Consider the following 19881-nt stretch of genomic DNA (forward strand, 5'->3'; position numbering starts at 1 on the left):
TGCATTTCCGTGACGAGGAGAAAATATTAATCCAAAAATAGACACAACAGAGGGGTTAATCAACCATATTTTCATCTATTTTCTGTGATTTTTCCGCCAAAAAATCAATCAGATTGCATTTTGCAATAAAATAGGGGAGAATGGACTAAATCGAACTTCTATAGATTCAATAGTTCTTTTCACAAACAATTTTTACTAATAATTTTGCAAATCCTTTTTAAGTAGAGCCAAAGAGGTTAAAAGGGAAATCTGAATTTAGGATAATTCTACTTTCGGAATTTACCAATAAGGGATCTTTGAAAGATTCGGGAAAAAATAAAGGTCAAAGTTTGAGCTTAGAATTTTCAGTTTTCTAAGTAAGTGTTAAAGATGAGTTTATTTAAGCAATAATAGCAATAAATTAGAATATTAATTAACACTCAAAATTGTACCAAATAACAGGAATAATTAATTAAAAAAATTTTTTTTTCATTCCTTTTCAAAACATTAGAGGTCTGAATTGAGTCATTCTCCCCTATGCTATTTGCCATACGTATTAGGGTATAAAATCTTCAGTTTTTATTGTAGAAAAAAAATTAATTAAAAAAATTCTCAATTATTAATTAATTAAATATTCAATTTAATTGAATATACATTTTTTTATTACTTCAAGAAATTAAAAGAAGCTTTACATGATTTTTTTCTACGATTAATAAACCCCCTAAAATCTCCCCAAAAGACACCCCTTTTGCAGCACGCCAGCACCACAATGTGAGACGATAGAGCTGAAGAGGAGCGCTTCAGTAGGTTGTGAGCACTTCCGTGGTGCAGAAGACTTTGAGAAGAATTTGTTTTTATATAAATCTTTATTTCCTTTAAAAAACTGCGATGGGTGACAATCTCTTCCTCATAAGTCGTGCAGATATCTTTTCAATCTATCCCAAAATATTCAATGAACTCCTTGCTCAGGATGAGTGTGAGCGACAGAAGAGTGGGAGTCGTGCTGCAAAGGAAATTAACTTACCAAGTGATTATGAATTTCGTCTCAAAGTTTACCTTCGTTTGCTCGATCAGCAAAGAAGGCTCAATGAGGCTGAAGAGAGGGGCCAGTAAGGACTTCTTTTATTGTTTTTTTTTTACCAAAAAAAAAACATTTTTTTAAAGAAGTATTTCATGTTAATCCTTGTAGACCACCGGAAAAGTTGGATACACTGAGGGTGATTGAATTGTGGGATCCATTGCATGATTTTGAATTAATTGCAACACCTTCGGTGATTATACGAAAGAAGTGCTTCTTTGATGATCCCATTGAGTACTTAGATACGGATTTGAGTGTATGGGCACTTGAGGATATTGCAAAGGCAGGAATGCTACTCAGGAAGCCCCCATTGCCATGCACCTTTCACAATGAACATGAAATGCGGAGGGTCTATTCCTTAATCTACGACGTTTTTCGCTGTAAGTTCTTTAACTTTTTTTTTATCATAAAAATTTGGGTTAGTGGGTAGAGCACTTGGGTGCTTTTGGAGATTCCTCCGGTTCGAATCCACTGAAAAAAAACTTTTTTTTCTCCCAAAAAATCACTTCATAATAATACAGAAAGAACCGAAAGAATCATTTATTGAAAACTATTCACCTGCATTTTATTCAATCACAATTTTGTTAAAAAAAAAAAGAAAAGAATAAAGAGAAAGCCCCCTCAATTGCTTTTTGCCATTTTCACCCACATCAAATGTGGAATTGAAATTCATCGAGTAGTGGAAAGGGGTGTTTGGGAGGTGGTAGTGTCTTTCAGTATGCAACGAGGGCATCGAAAATCCGGGACATTATTTTATTGGTTTGTATCGTGTGACGGTGAAATCGATTGGAAATATTTGTCTCTTTGCAGTGAAAATCGCGTTTTACTTCTCTTTCGGTTATATGAAATTGGTAAAATGCAAAGTGGGGGCTTTTTTTGTGGGTCAACTTCGTACTGAGTAAGGATTCTCCATCACGAAAGGGTTTCCGGAAGGGAGTTTTTTTATATTTAAGAAAAAGAAGAAAAGAAAGAGAACATTTCAAGGGGATATGCAAATATAAAGAATCGAGGGGCTGATAGAAAAAAAATAACGAAGAATTTTTTTTAATTTAATTTTTGGATTAATTAATATTTTATTGAGAATAAATACTTAAATTGGCTTCAGTGGCGTAGCGAGGGAGGATATTTAAGTGCCTAAACAAAGTAAAAGTTGAGGCAATCAAAGCTTTTTTGGAGGTCGAAAGGAATCCTTTTTAGGACTACCAAGACTAATGATGGTTTATTTAAAACCATCATCAGGTTCTATAACAAAATATGTGTACATCTTAGTACCTATAGGTATACTCTCTTAGGTACTAAGATGTACACATATTTTGTTATAGAGCCCGATGATGGTTTTAAATAAACTGAAACGTCGCTGAAAGCGTTAAGACGTGCGTTTTAATTGACTGTCTCTGATCAAAAAAAAATACTACATCAACTTTAAACAGTACCTAGTTAAATTCTTCAATAAAGCGTTGTTAGACTATAAAAACCTAAACGTTGAAAATTATAACATCAATCAATAATCGAACGTCAAACGTTAGATTTGTACAAATTGTCAAAATCTGCTTAATTCGAATGCAATAGCCGTTAATATCTTATAGTTAATCTCAATATGATGAATAAAATCAACACTTAAATCCTTTTTAAAAAATCTATTTTTAGCATTTCTAAAAATAATTCCCTAAAATAGATTTCTAACTAAGTCCCTGCTAGCCCTGTTCTTCCCTTAATTTACTTTTATTCCACGCCTTTCCCGTCCTTCCCTAATTCCTTATTCTTTAAACAATTCATGCAAAAAAAGACGAATTTAATAAAAAAGAAAACAAGTAGAAAGTTCCATAAGTTTTTCCTAACTTTTCCTGTGTGGGCGCTAAAACTGCCACAAGGAAGAAGAACTTCCTGTTTGGCTCATTGAACTTGTGTGCAGAATACTCACCCCCATCCATTCAACTCTTCTTCAGTTGGGGGTGGGTATGCTTGTTCCTTCAATGATTGCACTTAGCACGCAAAGGAAAAGTGTGTGGGTAGTACCTATGGGTTTTGTGTGAAGCAATCAACAGCTGTTGAGTGCCAGAGGAGGGTACAATGCTGCTAAAGAAATTATATTGAGGAAGTCGCGTGGGAAGGAAAATTGAATAATTTACGGTGAGAAAATATATTTCTCATCCCTATTTTCCCACATTTTCTCATTTTATTTCTCAGTCAAGACCGTTCTAAATCAAGCAATAATTGATGCAAAATTCTTCGGAATCTACCCTCATGTAAGTCAAGCTAATTAAAGATTTCTTCCAAATGTGTTTTGTGGAAGATTATTTTATTAGTTTGTTAATTTTTGTAGCTGAAACCTGATGTAAATCGTGTGTGGTTGATCCTGTTTGATCTCCACATGAGGCACTTCCTTATGCGCGATCCCGAAGAGACCAAGAAAAAGAATATTCTTTACAAAGAGGCTGATCTTGCGGGGATTGACGATCGTCTCTGGGAGCATCGGATTAAGCTAGCAGCAGCCCTTTCGAGGCTGAGAATTGAAAATGGTGCCCTTAAGTTGGCTCATTTGCTTCCACCTCATTTGCAGGTGAGCTTTTCTGGCTTTTCCTTTTTTTAATGTTGAATCCGAAAAGGAAATAAATTTTTAAGCCCAAAAAAATTATTTGAAATTCACACATTTCAGCCATTTTGTTTCTGTAGTTTCCAAAATTATTCTTGAGTTATATGCTAATCCTTTGTTTCTCCTTAGAACCCTCTCCTAATGATTTTGAATTATTAATAAATTATTCTTCATTTTTCAATCAAAACATTTGAATGAAAAACTTTCTTTTTCTGATGTTTGTCTGCTAAATTACGTGGCGTCATCTCAAATTTTAATAATTTCCTCCATTTTCTTTTCTGGCCTACTACGATTTCGCTTAATTTTTGAACCTATTAACTAAAACGGCCTACCTTGTTTCAAAAACTTAAAAAAAATTATTGAAAGATTGAATCTTTCTTAGGACGAAAAAGTCGCCATTGCTGCTGCAAATCCAATTGTTTCCGGATGGATAAATCCCTTTAAGTTCCCCAAGAAGGACAATGCAGTTACTTACCTGGGTGAACGGGGTTTTGGGGAGACTCCAACAACGGCTGATGGGAAATACGAAGCATTGTCGTTAAATCAATTCAAATGGGATCGTGTGTGCCCCTTCTACATGCAGTGCCTCCCGGAAAATCGTGGTCTCCTCGCACAAACACCCCTTATTAAGGATTTTATGTTCATTCTTCAGGATCGAGCTTTCTCCATTGGCCCCGCGTATTTTTCGCGTCTTCTCGACTATTTTACAATAAATGGAGATGTTGTGCAGACGCACGTGTCCTCACCACGATCAACAGCTTACCTTGCATCGCTCTTCCTCACAAATGCACGTGTGAGGAATTTCTTGGCCTTCGGTGCGGGGCCACGGGTGGAGGAGTACAGGGACTTTATGGCAACACTCGGGGTTAATAATGTGAAAATCTATGCGGAGAATTTCACAAATATGTCCCTGAAATCGCAAATATTTGAACGTGCTGTGGGGATCTTTGCAACACCCCCAAATAGCTATAGTGGTGTCACGGATCCCATTGATCTCATTTGCAGCCGTGGCGGGGATCTCACCATGCTGGAAGTTCTCACGGAGTCTGAGGTTAGTGATAGTGGAAAGAAGCGCGTGGCGGAGGTTTTAATGGAACAAATGGAAACACTTCGGCTCTCCTTGTCACGCCCTCAGATCCAATTTGTCCTGTATGAGACACATTCAGTGGTGTCGTCGGAGAATGAGGATATGCTCAATCATGCTGTGGAGAATGTCAATAGGGCTGCACAGCAGAAGCACTATCAAGTTATGCGGGATCTTGCACGTCAGGATGCCCTGGTGGCTGCACAAGAGGGTCTGGCCATTTCCACATCAACCCCAACCTCTGCTCGTCGACGCACAAGGCGCTCCTCCACAGATGTTCCGCCGATTAAGCTGAAATCCTCCGACAGTGAGGGTGCAGTGACGTCGGATTCGGAAACGGAGGAAGGCAGGGAAACAGCCAAATCGCGCATGTCATCCAAGAAATCCATCTGTACGGCATCTGAGGAGGAATTCCTCAACACCTACGACATCCCATTGACGGATATCTTTGAAGTTGTTGACCTACCGGATATTTGTCTCAATCGCGATGAATGCCTGAATCTCGAGGAGCACGGAAGCTACTTAGCGCTGGTGAAGCGCAAAGAGATTACACGCTTTGATTCGAAGTATCTGATAAAGATGGCCGAAACGAGGGGTCTCTTTGGTGATACAAAACCCAAAACAGCCCGCCCCAAGGTGCAGAAGAAAGTTGAGAAGAAGGAAGTGGAGATTCTCGAGAAACTCGCCGGGAAGAAGCTTAAACGCAAAAGGAGTGATATCTCTGTTCTGGTATGAACATCACAAAAAATGAAAGAATTTTTCTTTTATTAATTCTCTTTCAAATCACAGATAAATCGCCTCAGTACCCCAACGTTGTCCTTCCTCAATCACTCCCAGCTGCAGCGATGCTCATCGGCTGAGAAGAAATTCCTCCTTTACGATCCGATTCGTTGTCGATGCTTGAGGCATCTTGCGCATCATCCGGAGGATTTTTCCAAGGATGAAATTACGCAGTTGTGCTCACAGGCACATCAACGTGCCCAAACGTGGTGGCGGCAATCGGCGCACTTTGTGGTACGACTGAAACGGATTCAGCGGGAGGTGCATGAGGTGCGCAAGAAGAAGCCTAATCTATTTAAGCCAGTCAAAGAGAAGAGGATAAACCCATTGCGACTGCCACGGGTACTAACACCCGAAGATGTTGGGAGGACTAAGGCCAAAAGGGGCATGACACTGCTGAGCCATCGTGAAATGTACCCAATGCGTGTGAATCAGCTGGAGATTGAGAATCGTCGGCGTTCTGCCCTGAGCTACATGGAATGCGAAATGGGGGCGCTTCCCATTCCCCACATGACGCAATACATCAAATACAACCCCATCTACTACTCCCACTCATACTGATGAAAAAACTGTACTGGTAGACAGAGAGAGAGAGAGAGAGAGAGGGAGAGAGAAAGATAAATTGCTTTGGTTACCTTTTTATTGCTTCCGCTTCATCTTGGCCATATCATTTGATTGGGCATCGTCGTCATTTATGTAGTTGAAGAGATCAAAACGCCCAGCATCGGGAAATTTCTGCAAGTCACATTCGAATGTGCTGCCAAAGCTGTCAAGGAAGTGCGGGATGACCTCTCCAATTTCCACATTCCTCCTCAATTCCTCACTCATTGACGTCACACCCTTCCCCACGAGTCCACAGGGTACAATGTGCTGGAACCACGTGAGGTCTGTGTTGCAATTGAGGGCAATCCCGTGTGTGGTCACATAGCGGCTAACATTGATGCCCACAGCGCAGATCTTCTTATTCTTCACCCACACTCCCATGTCGTCGGTTGTTGTGGCATTAATGTTGAACTTCTTGCACATCTCCACGATGGTTTGCTGCATCTGGCACACGTACCACCGGACACTTGGTTGGAAGTTGCGTAAATTGAGAATGGGATAGGCAATAAGCTGCCCGGGTCCGTGAAAGGTAATCAAACCCCCGCGATTTGTTTTGTGGAATTCCGCACCGAGATTCTGGAGTCTTGCCACGTCTTGGGGAGTACAGGCCCCATCGCGAATCCCAATGGTGTACACGGGTTCGTGTTCAGTCAAAATTAGGACATTCCGGAAGTCCTTGGCCGCCTCATCGGTGCCTTTGCGTGCAAAGTACTGCTGTAGCCGCAGAGCCTTCTGGTAGTCCAGGCGTCCCGTTTCCAGGAATTGCACAATCCGGGACATTGTGATACAGGAGAGATGCAGGCTCACAAATTCGTCGAGGATTTTTCAACGCACCTTCACCAAAAAAAATCACTTTGCAGCGCAGAAAGACAATGTCGCCATCTGGTGGGATTTTTCCCAAGTACTGTTGCAGCTGACAAGTCAAAGAAGTGGGGCTTAAAAAGTCATTGAAGAGCGGAGAGATTTTTCAGATCCCACAAGAATACTTTGGTGGAATTTTAGAATGCAGAGTGTTATTAATTCCGTAAAGGGAACAGCCCTGGGTGTAGCTGAATACTTGACTCCAATCCTTAAGGTAACGTCCTGAATTTCCTGTCCTGTCTGGTGAAGAGATTTATTTAATTTTGTGTGATTTCTTTGTCCCTCCCCCATTCTCTTGGAACAGGAGTCAAAATTTCGTGAGACAGGCGTACTGACTCCGGAAGAATTCATTGCTGCTGGAGAGCATTTGGTACATCATTGCCCTACGTGGCAATGGGCCATGGGGGATGAAACTAAAATCAAGGCGTACCTCCCGAAAGATAAGCAATTCCTCATTACACGAAATGTTCCCTGCTACAGGCGCTGCAAGCAAATTGAGTACGTGGGTGAGGAGACAATTGTCGAGGAGGACGACCAGGAGGGTGGATGGGTTGAGACACATCACTACGATGAGACGAATGCATCGGGTTTGGATGAAAAAGTGTCCGAGATGACGCTGGAATCGAGTAAAGTGGATGCAATGGAGGATGCTGATGAGGAGAGTCAAAACAATGAGGAGGAGGAGGAGGATGATGATGAGGAAGCAGCTGATATGGAGATGTTTGAGGAAAGTGGAATGCTCGAGCAAGTAGATCCGGCTACAGCAACGAGAATTCGTAAACCCGATCCACCAAAACCATCCACATCCACGGAGGCAGAAGGAGATTCTGTAGTCCATACGCGTACCTATGATCTTCACATTACCTACGATAAGTACTATCAGACACCGAGACTTTGGGTCGTAGGGTACGATGAGGTGAGCCACAAAAGATCTTTTCTTTATTTTTTTTTTTATTAAACAAATAATTTTTATAACAGAATCGAAAACCTCTGACTATGGAGCAAATGTATGAGGATGTGAGTCAGGATCATGCCAAGAAGACGGTCACAATGGAGACACATCCTCATATCCCAGGGCCAAATATGGCCTCAGTACATCCCTGCAAGTAGGTCCCCCTCCCCAATCATTATTGATTTATTTTGTTTTAAAAGTCGCGCAGAGTTTATCACTCAAAATGCTCTATTCTTACAATTTATTTTCTTCCCCAGACATGCTGATATAATGAAGAAAATTATTCAAACTGTGGAGGATGGTGGCGGAGAGCTTGGGGTCCACATGTACTTGATAATCTTCCTGAAATTCGTACAGACCGTCATTCCCACCATTGAGTACGATTTTACGCAAAATTTCAGCATGAAGAACTAAAAAGGATAAAACAACAGCAGCAGCTCTAATCTTCAGCTCACATTCTGAATTCTCAGCTTTTTATGGCAGATTTTTTGCATGCAAATTATGAATAAAAAAAAAATTGTGACTGCAGAAAATTGAATTTTACATAAAAGAAAAAAAAAGAAAGAAGAGCAAATGAGCATGGGGGAGCAAGTGAGAAAGTGGCGCGAGAGAGGAACGTCTCTCTCTCCCATTTTGGGTGTTTGGCGAAACTTACGAAAATCACCGTCGTACGCATTTGCACGGAGAGCTGAGGGCGCCACGTGCGAGGTGCTTGTCAAATGGGAGAGGGCAAGTTTTGACAAACGCAGCAAAGAGAAAAAATTTCTGCAGTGAATTTTTGGTGGTTTTGCAACTTTTGCGTACATTTTGTCTTTCCCAGGGTGCCCCCGTGCTTTTCCACAGTGCCCCCGGATTGTGGGGAAATTGTCGGTACTTGTGGCAGTTTAGTTTAAAGTGGAACAAATTGTGGAGGAGCACCAAAGTGTGCTGTGTGTACTCAAGAGAAGAAATCGCGCTGTGTCTCCTTAGATTTGGTTGTTGTGTGTGAGAGAAAAAGAGCGGAGTTCTCTTTTTCTGCCCCCCGCATTTCTATATACATTTGCAAAAAAAAGAAGAAAATAAATCCAACAAGAGGCAGAGCAGCTCAAGAGCAGGGAAGATGTCGCTCCCGCTGAACTCTCTCTATAGCTTAACATGGGGCGACTACGGTACGTCGCTTGTGTCTGCCGTTCAGTTGCTCCGATGCCATGGGGATCTTGTGGATTGTACCCTAGCAGCAGGTGGACGGAGTTTTCCTGCCCACAAGATTGTCCTATGTGCTGCAAGCCCATACCTTCTGGATTTGCTAAAGGTGAGACACCTATTCCCCCCCCCCCCCATTGATGTGTGGTACGCATTGAGGGTGCGACTTCCCTAAAATGGGGCGCGCATATGAGAAAAAAATGGCGCCACTGCGTGTGTGCAAGGAAAAAGTAAACTCACCCTCACGAATTTGCATTAAAAACAAGCCTTCTGCAATAGTCAGAGCCTACTTGTTTTTATTCTTCTTTTATTCTCATGAAAATCCTTTTAAGAATTTTCTCTCATTCATCTGAAGAATTTTTATATAGTAATTTTCCTACTGGAAAAGCGAAAAGACATTGCAAAACAAGTATTGATTTTTACAGGCTCTTCGCAAATGTAATAAAATAGACTTTACAAGAAGTTTAGGAAACTCAAATGAAGGAAAATTAATTCTTCTTCATACCAATTGTTTGTGAAAGAAAAAGCTTTTCATGGCCTCCTTTGCTGCCCTCACAGCACATTTGGTCCGTCTAATCTCTTTTCCAGCTGATCAAATGCTCCGCCAAAAGAGCCTCCCTCTTCTATTGAGGAGAATAATTCTCTCTCCCATTCCACCACATACATAGCACACATGATTTTAGTTTTCTACAAAAGAGAAAATCTCCGTGACGAGAGGCTCTTCGCGTGCCAGAAAGGCAGTGAGTCTCTCGAGAGATTCACAAAAGGCGGGCTCTTTACCTCCTCCGGCCGCTCCCGCCCGTCCGTATTAAATACAAAATAATCTGACTTTTCTCTCTTCCACGCGGTCTTGCCTCTCGTGGACATGGACGCAACATAAGAATACACCGTGCAAACATCCGGTGGTTATGCTGGCTGGTGTGAATGCCAATGATCTCGAGGCACTTCTTGAATTTGTCTACCGCGGTGAGGTTAGTGTGGATCACTCGCAGCTCCCGTCGCTCCTGCAGGCTGCTCACTGTCTCAACATTCAGGGACTGGCACCGCAGACAGTGAGCCACAAAGATGATCAGTATCAGATTCAGCTTCATCCAACAATTGTGCCGCAGCACATTAAGACCGTCATCGATGTTGGCAATAATGCCTGTGTGAGTACAAAGTTTTCCTAAAGAAAAAAAAGTTAACCCTTTGATGGCATTCAATACTCATTCCTCCCACATCCTCGCGTAGTCTGAGCAGCTAATTACGACAATTCAATCACCCGCCGAAACTGTACAAGCGCAAATTGTTGAAGAAATTACCCCCGATCAAATTCCCGAAGATGTTACCAAGGATGTCATTAGCCATCTTTTGCCCACAAGGAAACGAAAGCCACGTGCCCGGAAGCCATCCACTGCAAATGGTGAGATTATATTTATTTCTTTTTTTGCGTTTTCTCTGTTTTATATTTTATTACCTGTAGAATATTTGATTTTTTTTTGTGGAAAAGAGTCAGAGTGTAATAAAAAAGAACAAGCCAATGTTTTGTGTTCACCGGCGACATTTCGATTTTCATATTTTTCGAAGCCTGAACTGAAGATGATATAAAATTTACCGAAACGTTGCCGAAGAGTACAAAAAAATCATTAACTGGAACATTCTTGGTTTTAAGGATGATTTTATGGGTTTTATTAATGCTTAAATCAGCAAAGAAATTAATTAAATACTCAGTCTTTAATTTGAGATTGAATCTTCTAGTTAAAGATTGGAAGGAGCAGTAATGTTCATGAAATTTCTCCCATTTCAATTGTTTTCTACGCCTTTATGTCCGGCCCGGATCAAATTAAAAAGAAGAAGAGGTTTTCTACGCCTACTACATACTATAAATTTGATTTTTTGCGCAGAGATTTTATTTTGGAGAAGACCTGCACCCTATTGAGGAATAACTTCAATTTTATGATTAAAAAAAACATCAAGTGTAAAAAAAAACAAATTATAGACGAAGGTTAGAAAAGTTAAGACACTGACTGAGCCTACAGGATGACGAATGAGGTTCTTTTCCTAATTTAATGCTATGTTAAAAAAATTTAATAGTTCTCATAAATTATTTTTTTTACGCAACATGTAATAAATTACAGTAGAAAAATTTACCCGGCTGGTCTGTTCTCTGCTTGAATAAAAGAATTTTCAAGGCAACTATGACCTCGAACCATCATTGCTAATTTTTTCTTTAGACTTCTTATCACTAAAGGATTGTATACGACTATTACTTTAAAAAATATATTTTTTTATTTATTTATTTACTCCACTCAGGTACCTTATCATTTTTAAGGTAAAGTATTTAAAAAGCTATCGTGAACTAGATTTTTTTACGCGAAATATAATAAATTGAATAAATTACTATTGTGGTAGGCCGACGTGTTATTTAGATTGAGAAATGCCCTCACATTTCTCACTTATGACATGATTCACACAGCATTAATTCAATAGTTTTTGACCACTGAGGATGACACGCAGAGTGTCGAAAGCTCTGGCAATTCGAATGTTTTAATTGCTCATTCACAAATCGACGCTCACCGGAAGGAGAATTTCAACAACAAAAAAATTCCAAATTTCTCAATTTGAATAAATTACAGTAGAACAAGTTAACCCGGCTGGTTTGTTCTCTGCTTAAAGAAAAAAAATAGGGCTAATGTTACCTCATTTTTTATTTTAACCATATTTGCTAATATGTTCTTAAGACTTCTTCCTACAAACAATATTTGAAAAGTTCTTATAAACCATTTTTTACGCGAAATGTAATAAATTCAATAAATTACAGTATAGTAAAAGTCTACCCGGCTAGTCAGTTCTCTGCACTCTGCTTATGGAAAAAAATAAGGGCTACTATGACTTCGTTTCTGGTTCGAATCGTTCGAATTATTCTTGCTAAGATGTTCTTAAGCCATCTCACTACACGAACAAATATTTGAAAAGTTTTAAACTAAATTTATTACATTTATTACTAAATGTAATAAATTTAATAAATTACAGTATGTATAGAAAAAGTTTACCCGGCTGGTCAATAAGACTCGTACTAAATTCTTATTTTCTAATAAATTCTCCGTATATGATTTATTAAATTCAAAAAAAATTGCAAAAATAATACAGCAAATTCTTCCTCCTGCCATTGCGCATTTTCTCTCTCTCTCTCTCTCTCTTTCTTTTCCACTCTTATATCGTACGTAGTACACACAACATTATTTCTCTCTCTGTGTGTGAACGCCGCAAATAAAACATGAAGAAGGAAAAAAATGGTGGTGGAGAAAGAACATGGCGAGGTTTTATTTTGCTTTTCCGTGCGTTTCTCTCGTGCTCTCCGCATTCGCAATTTTTTTTTGCGAGTGTGAACATTTTTTTTTAGCACCGTGCTCTTCATCGGCAAGAGATAGCGCGACACATTTTGCACACTCGCGCCCCAGTCTGACGACGTTGTCTCATGCCGAAAGTGCAAAAATTTCTCGGACAACACAAGAGCGGTGAAATTGCACTAAAAGAGAAAGAGAGAGAGGGACGGGAGAAGGAGAAGGAGGAAAAGTTAAAAGTGAATTGAATAAAAAATTCGCACAAATAGTTTTTTTTAAAGAAAAATTCTTAAAAATTGTGTGTTGGGGTCAAAAGGTGCAAAAGTGTGATGGTTGTTAGATAAAGAGAAAAGAAGAGAATTTTGGGTATTTTGTGTGTGATTTTTATTTACTTCTAATTGGATTCCAATAAGACACATAGACACTACGCGTGATACATATGTTGCAGAGGAGAGCACAACAACACCCTAGTTAAGCAGCTAGAATAGTCTTTATTTGCTGGATTTATTTTCATTATTAATTAATTTTGATTCAGGCAGAAAGTTTGTCTTGTGCTGAATTTTATTTTTGACTTTTGCCACTAAATATCTTGTGGAGAAGTAGAGAGTTCATTCATCCCTCACCACCGAAAGTTTGTGCACAACAAAACCGGGGCTTGAAGTTTCTTTTTATTATTATTATTATTATTTTGTTGGTGGCATCATACACCAACCAACATCATCAACCAGCAGCAGCAGCAGCATTTAGTAGTGAAGAGAAGAGAGAGAGAAGAAGAAGAGAAAAAAGACTGTTTTGCTTGCAATTTTTTTTAAGAGATTCTCCATGGCGTATTACTTTGGTTAGTATATAATATGGGGATGTACTTTTGCCTCTTCTCTCTTCTTTTTTTTGCAGGTGAAATATCGTGCAAAAGAGAAATGCAAAGAATTGCGTCTCGTCCGGCACAAAATACGAATGAAAAAAAAACAGAACACTGAAACCTCTTATTGTGTTGAATGTAGAAATGGGGGCGACTAATTGACATTTTTCTGTGTGTTTTCTTTGCAGCAAAAGTACCACGTACGGAGATAAAACAGGAGGCAGAATCAACTGAGAATGGGGTAACAACTGTAAAGCCGGATCAACAGAAACCAGATGTTGTCAGTAAGTTTGTTTTTTTAATGAAAATGCATTTTTCTTAAATTTTCTTTTCTTTTTAACATTTCTTCTTAATTTCTTCATTTTTTTTGTTGTTGTTTTAGAACCAAAATCTCGATCTCAATCTGAACAACCAGCCTCATGTCCAATTTGTGGTGCAATCATACGGCAATCTCGGAATCTACGGCGTCACCTGGAATTACGGCATTTTTCACGACCTGGAGCGAAAAAGGATAAGAAAGGTACCACATTTTCTGGGGAAATTTACTACTCACACAGATTTAAGATTCCTTAATAAAGACATAAGTTTTCTGAAGTTTTTTTTAAAGTTTTCTTAAGGTTCCTTAAAAAACTTTTAAGAATTCTTTGGAAAAATTAAGGATTTTTAATTTTTCTTAAAGAAACCTTAAGATTTCTTAAATAATTCGAGTTAATTGTATATTTTTTTTTAATGATTTTTACGAATTTCGATGCCCGAAGGCGATCAGAAAAAAAATCATCTAAAAATGAAATCATCTGTCAGTCTGACTGAAGAAACCTTAAGTTTCCCTTAAGAAAATTTAAGAATCTTATATATTTTTTAAAAGGGAATCTCAAGTTTTCTTTAAAGAGTCTTTACAAGTTTTAGGAAAATTTAAGACATTTTTAAGTCTGTCTGTACTTTAGTCTGTCTGACTAATGAATTTATTAATTGAAAAATATAAGTTTTAAGTCCAACTTTAGGAATTGACTTAAATTCCTAAGCTTGACCTTAAAAAAAATGATTCAAGATTATAATCCCGACTTAAAAAAAAACTGACTTCAAATTTTTATACTGACTGAAAAATCGACTTAAAAACCGACTCTAAAATTTTAGGACTGTCTTTAAAACACAACTTAAAATTTTGAAACCGACTTAAAAAAAACTGACTTTAAATTTTTATACTGACTTAAAAACCGACTAAGAATTTTCAGAATGACCTTAATTTTTAAGCCCGACTATGATACTGACTTGAAATTTTAAAATTGTCTTCAAAAAACAATTTAAAATTTTAAAACTGACCTGAAAATTGGCCTCAGTTTTAAGACCGACTTTAATTTTTAGGCCGGTTTTACTTAAAATTTTGAGATATACTTAAAAATCAACTTAAAATTCGAAGCTCATTTTACTAGTGAAGTTCGCCCATTGTTATCCTTTGCTGACTGATTGGGCATTTATTAATTTTCTTTTTTTTTAATTAATAATTATTAAAGGAAAAACGAACAGCGTATCATCGGAATCGGCATCAACATCAACGGGAACGGTAACTGTTGTAATGGCACCACCTGGTACAACGCATCAGCAGCAACAGCAGCAGCATCAACTTGTTGAAAGTGGACAGCAGCAGGTTGTGAGTCAAGCAGAAGGCACAGATGGTAGTAATTCGTTGTCAGTTACCCATGTTCAAGCACTACAGGGGCATCAATTGACGATTGGGAATCTAAATCAGGTAATTCTCAAGAGGATTACTTAAATTCCACACACATCTCACAATTTTTCATTGCCATAACTACTTTTTAATATTAAAAATTAAAAAAATAATTAATCATTATTGCACATTAACCTCTTGACGGAAGACATGGATGAACCCATTATCCATTATCTTCTGTCATGTTGAAAAAAATCTCATTTTGCTTCCGCACCAGTCATCTTCAAGAATACAAAATGTGAGAGAATAGAAGAGATTTTCTAAATGCCAAAAAAAAGAATAATCTCACAAAGAGATATCAGTGAAAGTAAACACAGCTAATTCTTTTATTTAATAATATTTTATTTCAGTATCATTTTTTTTTCATTCATGCTATCACATTGCAAAGAAAAATTTTACATAATTTCTTTCTTTTCTTCCAACAAAGAATATTCTTTGACAATTAAAGGAAAAGAAAAAAATTACAATGATGAAAAAATATATATATACAGAAACGGGTAAACTCCTTTTACTTGAGACTTTGCAATATGATATCAATCAAAATCTATTATATATTTATATTTATTCATATATCATTAAAAGATAAAATAATTTTTTAGCCATAGCAATGCATTTATTTACATTTAAAAAAAATCAACAACATTTTTTCTCTTTGATTTTGTATATTTTTTATTATATCGAATTCTCCCTTTTTATTACACACAACACTAACACGTGTTCTTTTCTTTTCTTTTTTTATTTCTTTTTTGCAGTTATAAAGTGGTTTGTGTAGTGAATTGTTGCGGGGGAAATGTATAAAAAAAAAGAAAGATTTATCAACACCAAGTGCGGGATTTCTTTAGGAATTGATTAGTGTGGGATTTATAGTAAGAAATGAAAGATTTTTACGGATTTTTCATATAATTTTTTCTATTCTTTCTTTCTTCTTTTTTTGGATTAATTCTAATTGAAATCACACAGAGAGAGACAAGAAGAGAGCGAAAGGTTTAAATGAAAAAGAAAAAAAGGGAAAAATGTTACAGAGGAGATGGTGGACAACTTCCGGTTATTTTTGCGGAAATAAGATTGAATTTTCATTATTATTATTATTATTGTGTAGAACAGGAAATAGATTTGTGGAAGAGAAAAGGAAAAAAAAAGATGAAAAAAATAAGAATTATGAAAAAGAAGAAGAAAAGTCTTTGGGATAATTAACAACATAAATAACTATTTTAGTGCGTGTCAATAATTTATTTTTTTAATCACTACTCGCTCAATTCTATTAGGAAATTTTCTTTTAAATTATAACCTGATATATATATATATTTATTTTGGAAAAGAAACAATCATTTATTGAAAGAAAAAAAAAGAAATTCTTTTCAATCTCTCATCTTCTATCAACTTTTTCTCTGTGTTTACTTTCCCTGCCACGGTTAGAGAGAACACGGTGACAAGATAAAAATGAATTAATAAAAAATAAATAAATGTAAAGACAACAACAAAAAAGAAAAAAGTAACATGAATTTTCTATATAAATCAACAACAAAAATATTATATATTTATAACACAAAATAGGCGTCAAACAGTGGTGAGCAGCAACTGGAAGAAAGTCCCGAAGAAACTCACACGGAATTGTTTAGGATAAATGCAATTTATGCTATTCAAGAAGCCACGCAGCAGGATTAGAAAGTAGATAAATAAAAGAAAAAATTTTTTTCATGAAAAATAAGTTATAAATTGAATTATTTTTAAAGGAAAACCTCAAAGGATTTTTCTTTGTATAGTAGAATATTGAATTTTTCGTTTCTAAAGAAATAATTTCATCTGGAATTCTAAAATCTATAAAAAAAAGAAAAAAAATAGAGAAACAAATGAATAAATTAAAAAAAAAAATGAAAAGTGGGGAAAGTAACTCACAGATGTACTTCCAAACAAAGAATAATTGTGCGTTCAGAGAGGTTTCGACCCTTCCTTAAGGAAAAGGAAAAATATTATTTTTCAGTAATGTATAAAAATTATTTTTTATTTTTTTTAATTGTCGCGTAATTCCATTAAAAGAAAACAAGTCAGCAGGAGTTTCCTGAACGTACCACAATATCCTTTCTCATTATATATTTGTTAAGGATCAAGAGGAGAAAAAAAAGAAAACGGACGAACCTTTTAAAATAGTTTTATAACAAATTTTGCTTTTGATAGTTTTTTTTTTAATTTCAATTAATTTTGTTTAATTTTTAGTAAAGTAGTAAGATAGACTGTGTTTACTTTCGCCATTTATTTTCTAACTTATAATATATTTAAATATGCTTAGATATTATATAATATAAAATAATAAATAAAGATTTGAAAATATAAAAAAAAAACAATGAAAAAAAAAGAAAATAAAAGGCAAAAAATTGCAGAAAAGCCTACAAGTGTTGAGAACTTCATATAGGTATCAATATATTTTTTTATATTGGTAATTCTATAAATTTTCTTTTTTCAATTACGTACAAGAGTAACATTTTTGAAAAATTAGAAATATTTCCGTTTAAACTTGAAAAAATAAATTGAAATTGAATTTTGAAAAAAATCCCAAAGATGAAATAAATTAGAAATATTATTTTTTGGCTAAATTATTGACACAATGATGATTTTTTTTGGTAGATTAATTATATTTTTTCTTGAAGAAAAATAAAAAAAAAAATAATTCGTGCAATAATTTGATTTTTTTTCTTGTCAAATGTTGATTTTCTTTTACCTTAATAAAGTGTGCAAATGAATTTTGTATGGAATTAATACAAAAATTATATTTATAAAATAGAACAGAATTTTGCACCAATTTAATTTTTTTTTCAAAAGAAATAGTTATTCGGAAGAGAAAAATAAATAATAAAAAGAATGAATTGAAGCAACAAATTGTATAAAAAAATTCACAACACTTAATTTTTTCAGTGTCCCATAAAATATTATATTAATACACAAAATAATAAATTAATGGCTAAAAAGAGTGTTTAATATTAAAGAAAAAACAAATAACGTGGTCGTGTAGAAATTCCTAATTTAAAATGAAATTTAAGTCTCTTCTCAATATAAAGTAAAAAAAAAGAAATGAAATAAAACGAAAAAAAAAAGAAATTTGAATTAAAACAAGAATAATATAATCTCTAGAGATCTTTTTATGGACCACAAAAATTATTTCGAATGTGCGTGTGTGTTTAGTAATGTAAGGAAGGAAAGAAATATATTTAAATAAAAGAATTTTAAGGAAACAAGGAAGCTCTCTGAGTACCTACAAAAAAAGTTTACAAAAAAGGAATTTTTTGAGAGAAAGAAATCAACGTTTTTTGCTCTAGGCGGTGTGTAGTAAAAATATCTAAATGAAAAAATATAAAAAAATATGTATTTTTATCATCTAATTATCAAATATTTTGCATAAAAATAACAGAGATGATAAATAGTACATAAACATAAGGAAAAGTAAAAAAAATGAGAAAATAACCTTTGAAAAAAAAAATAAACTGAATTAGATTTCTAGAATAGAGAAAATATAGATTCAAAGGAATAAATTTTCTCTATAATATATTAATTTAGGCATAAGTTCAATAAGTATCGAGAAAGAAAAGATAAATTTAAAATCAAATGCAGATAAATTGTAAAATTTAAGGACAAAAAAGTAATTTAATTGGTAAAAGAAATGAGTGTATAAAAGTAAATGAATAAAAAATTGTGAATAATATTTAAAGACAATTTTTCACGATGAGATAAAAATTAAAATTTAAGGATTTTCTCTTAGGAATCTCCAAGAATAAAGGAGTTTATTCATCGGTATAATGAAAAATTTCCTCATTCGTAGAGACAATTTTAATCCACATTATCTTTTACAGAATAATCTAAAAAAGAATAAGAAATTTTCAAAAGAAATTATTCGACAAATATTAGGGGAGACCGGGGCTATTTAGTTCAATTCATTCTGATAGAAAATTTCCTGCCTCGCTGAAAAATAAGAGTTACCTCTTTCCCCTTTTATTTTGTCCCTTTAAATGTTTCGAAACATTCGTTATTGTCATTTCATGAAACATTTTGTAGCGACAAATTCATCGGAGAAACATTAACGAGAATGTTTTGAAATGTTTTAAAGGATAAAATCAAAAGAATTTACAACATTTTTTTGACTCAAGTGATTGAATTAGATCTTATTCAAATTAAGTTTCTCCTTTTCCCAATGAAAAGAAAATAAATTGAACCAGGCCCCTGGATGGGGGGAAAACACAACAATAGCCAATAATACAGTGAGCGGAGGATTTGAAGAGAAAGAGAGAGAGATTTCAATTCCCTCATATGAAATATCTGGAAATATCGCATGATTTATTGGCAAACACTCAACATTAAAATGTTTTTCAGCAGTCGATTCACGCACGATAACAAACTTCTTTTTTTATCAGGAAAATACAATCAGAAAAAATGAGACTCTGTAGGCCAAAAAACGTTTGGTCTTTTTATGAGTAAAAAATTGCTTGTTTCTAATCACAAACCCCCAGAGACACTTAAAGCCTGATGTGAAGAGTGGGAAAACATCTATGTTTGATCGCATTTTATTACCCGCCACGGTGTCATGCTTTTAATTTGGGGGGTCAATCATTTTGTGGCGATGCGATTGGCTCGCCCGGTCGCACTTCAACTGTGGGATGATCACACTGAAAGATACAAAAATGTGGTCATTTTGGGAGATTTTTTTTTATTGCCTCGGGATCTCTATATAGCTTCTAATCCCCTGGCAACAACACTGGATTTTGCTAAACCCAATTGGGAAGTTGAGGTAGGTACTTACTTTAACCCTTTCGCGTCCGTTGGGACATACGTAGAACCAAAATGTGAAACATTTTCTTTTCTCAAATTTCACTTA

At 35.7% G+C, this 19881-nt stretch overlaps 4 protein-coding genes across 8 annotated transcripts; 3 read left to right on the forward strand and 1 right to left on the reverse strand.

Annotated features, from left to right (window-relative positions):
- The first annotated feature begins 781 nt into the window (after positions 1–781).
- Positions 782–6136, forward strand: LOC129796701 (uncharacterized). Of its 2 annotated transcripts, XM_055838827.1 has the most exons (7): positions 805–1088; positions 1169–1437; positions 3245–3303; positions 3381–3617; positions 4033–4701; positions 4786–5463; positions 5524–6136. In XM_055838827.1, the coding sequence occupies exons 1-7, from the start codon at positions 868–870 to the stop codon at positions 6073–6075; spliced, it is 2685 nt and encodes an 894-aa protein (XP_055694802.1). In that variant the 5' UTR covers positions 805–867; the 3' UTR covers positions 6076–6136. The 2 variants fall into 2 exon arrangements, with proteins under 2 accessions (XP_055694801.1, XP_055694802.1); XM_055838826.1 differs by having other exon boundaries at positions 782–1088; positions 4033–5463.
- Positions 966–6897, reverse strand: LOC129796703 (putative lipoyltransferase 2, mitochondrial). Of its 3 annotated transcripts, none has more exons than XM_055838831.1 (2): positions 6150–6897; positions 966–982 (listed from the first exon to the last, which is right to left on the reverse strand). In XM_055838831.1, the coding sequence occupies exon 1, from the start codon at positions 6895–6897 to the stop codon at positions 6154–6156; it is 744 nt and encodes a 247-aa protein (XP_055694806.1). In that variant the 3' UTR covers positions 966–982; positions 6150–6153. The 3 variants fall into 3 exon arrangements, with proteins under 3 accessions (XP_055694806.1, XP_055694805.1, XP_055694804.1); XM_055838830.1 differs by lacking the exon at positions 966–982 and adding an exon at positions 5490–5754; XM_055838829.1 differs by lacking the exon at positions 966–982 and adding an exon at positions 5490–6083.
- Positions 6898–6903: 6 nt separating this feature from the next.
- On the forward strand, positions 6904–8494 carry LOC129796702 (ubiquitin-like-conjugating enzyme ATG3). The gene is made up of 4 exons (XM_055838828.1): positions 6904–7192; positions 7283–7894; positions 7957–8084; positions 8188–8494. Exons 1-4 carry the CDS (start codon positions 7121–7123, stop codon positions 8342–8344), a joined length of 969 nt encoding a protein of 322 aa, XP_055694803.1. The 5' UTR covers positions 6904–7120; the 3' UTR covers positions 8345–8494.
- A 108-nt stretch (positions 8495–8602) lies between these two features.
- LOC129796700 (transcription factor GAGA) lies at positions 8603–18714 on the forward strand. 2 transcript variants are annotated; one of them, XM_055838825.1, is made up of 7 exons: positions 8603–9221; positions 9994–10260; positions 10343–10514; positions 13483–13578; positions 13677–13814; positions 14806–15041; positions 15773–18714. In XM_055838825.1, exons 1-7 carry the CDS (start codon positions 9030–9032, stop codon positions 15776–15778), a joined length of 1107 nt encoding a protein of 368 aa, XP_055694800.1. In that variant the 5' UTR covers positions 8603–9029; the 3' UTR covers positions 15779–18714. The 2 variants fall into 2 exon arrangements, with proteins under 2 accessions (XP_055694800.1, XP_055694798.1); XM_055838823.1 differs by having other exon boundaries at positions 8611–9221; positions 16575–18714.
- The last annotated feature ends 1167 nt before the right edge of the window (positions 18715–19881 follow it).

Source organism: Lutzomyia longipalpis, chromosome 4, assembly GCF_024334085.1.
Source record: "Lutzomyia longipalpis isolate SR_M1_2022 chromosome 4, ASM2433408v1".
NCBI lineage: Eukaryota > Metazoa > Arthropoda > Insecta > Diptera > Psychodidae > Lutzomyia > Lutzomyia longipalpis.

Excerpts from the sequence above, each read along its gene's own strand:
- LOC129796701 (XM_055838826.1), top strand. The coding sequence starts at position 868 with ATGGGTGACAATCTCTTCCTCATAAGTCGTGCAGATATCTTTTCAATC. Across the intron at positions 3,304-3,380 it reads TCTTCGGAATCTACCCTCAT|CTGAAACCTGATGTAAATCG; the intron begins GTAAGTCAAGCT and ends TAATTTTTGTAG. Across the intron at positions 5,464-5,523 it reads GGAGTGATATCTCTGTTCTG|ATAAATCGCCTCAGTACCCC; the intron begins GTATGAACATCA and ends TTCAAATCACAG.
- LOC129796703 (XM_055838831.1), bottom strand. The coding sequence starts at position 6,897 with ATGTCCCGGATTGTGCAATTCCTGGAAACGGGACGCCTGGACTACCAG.
- LOC129796702 (XM_055838828.1), top strand. The coding sequence starts at position 7,121 with ATGCAGAGTGTTATTAATTCCGTAAAGGGAACAGCCCTGGGTGTAGCT. Across the intron at positions 7,193-7,282 it reads ACTTGACTCCAATCCTTAAG|GAGTCAAAATTTCGTGAGAC; the intron begins GTAACGTCCTGA and ends CTCTTGGAACAG. Across the intron at positions 7,895-7,956 it reads GGGTCGTAGGGTACGATGAG|AATCGAAAACCTCTGACTAT; the intron begins GTGAGCCACAAA and ends TTTTTATAACAG.
- LOC129796700 (XM_055838823.1), top strand. The coding sequence starts at position 9,030 with ATGTCGCTCCCGCTGAACTCTCTCTATAGCTTAACATGGGGCGACTAC. Across the intron at positions 10,515-13,482 it reads GAAGCCATCCACTGCAAATG|CAAAAGTACCACGTACGGAG; the intron begins GTGAGATTATAT and ends TTTTCTTTGCAG. Across the intron at positions 13,579-13,676 it reads ACAGAAACCAGATGTTGTCA|AACCAAAATCTCGATCTCAA; the intron begins GTAAGTTTGTTT and ends TTGTTGTTTTAG.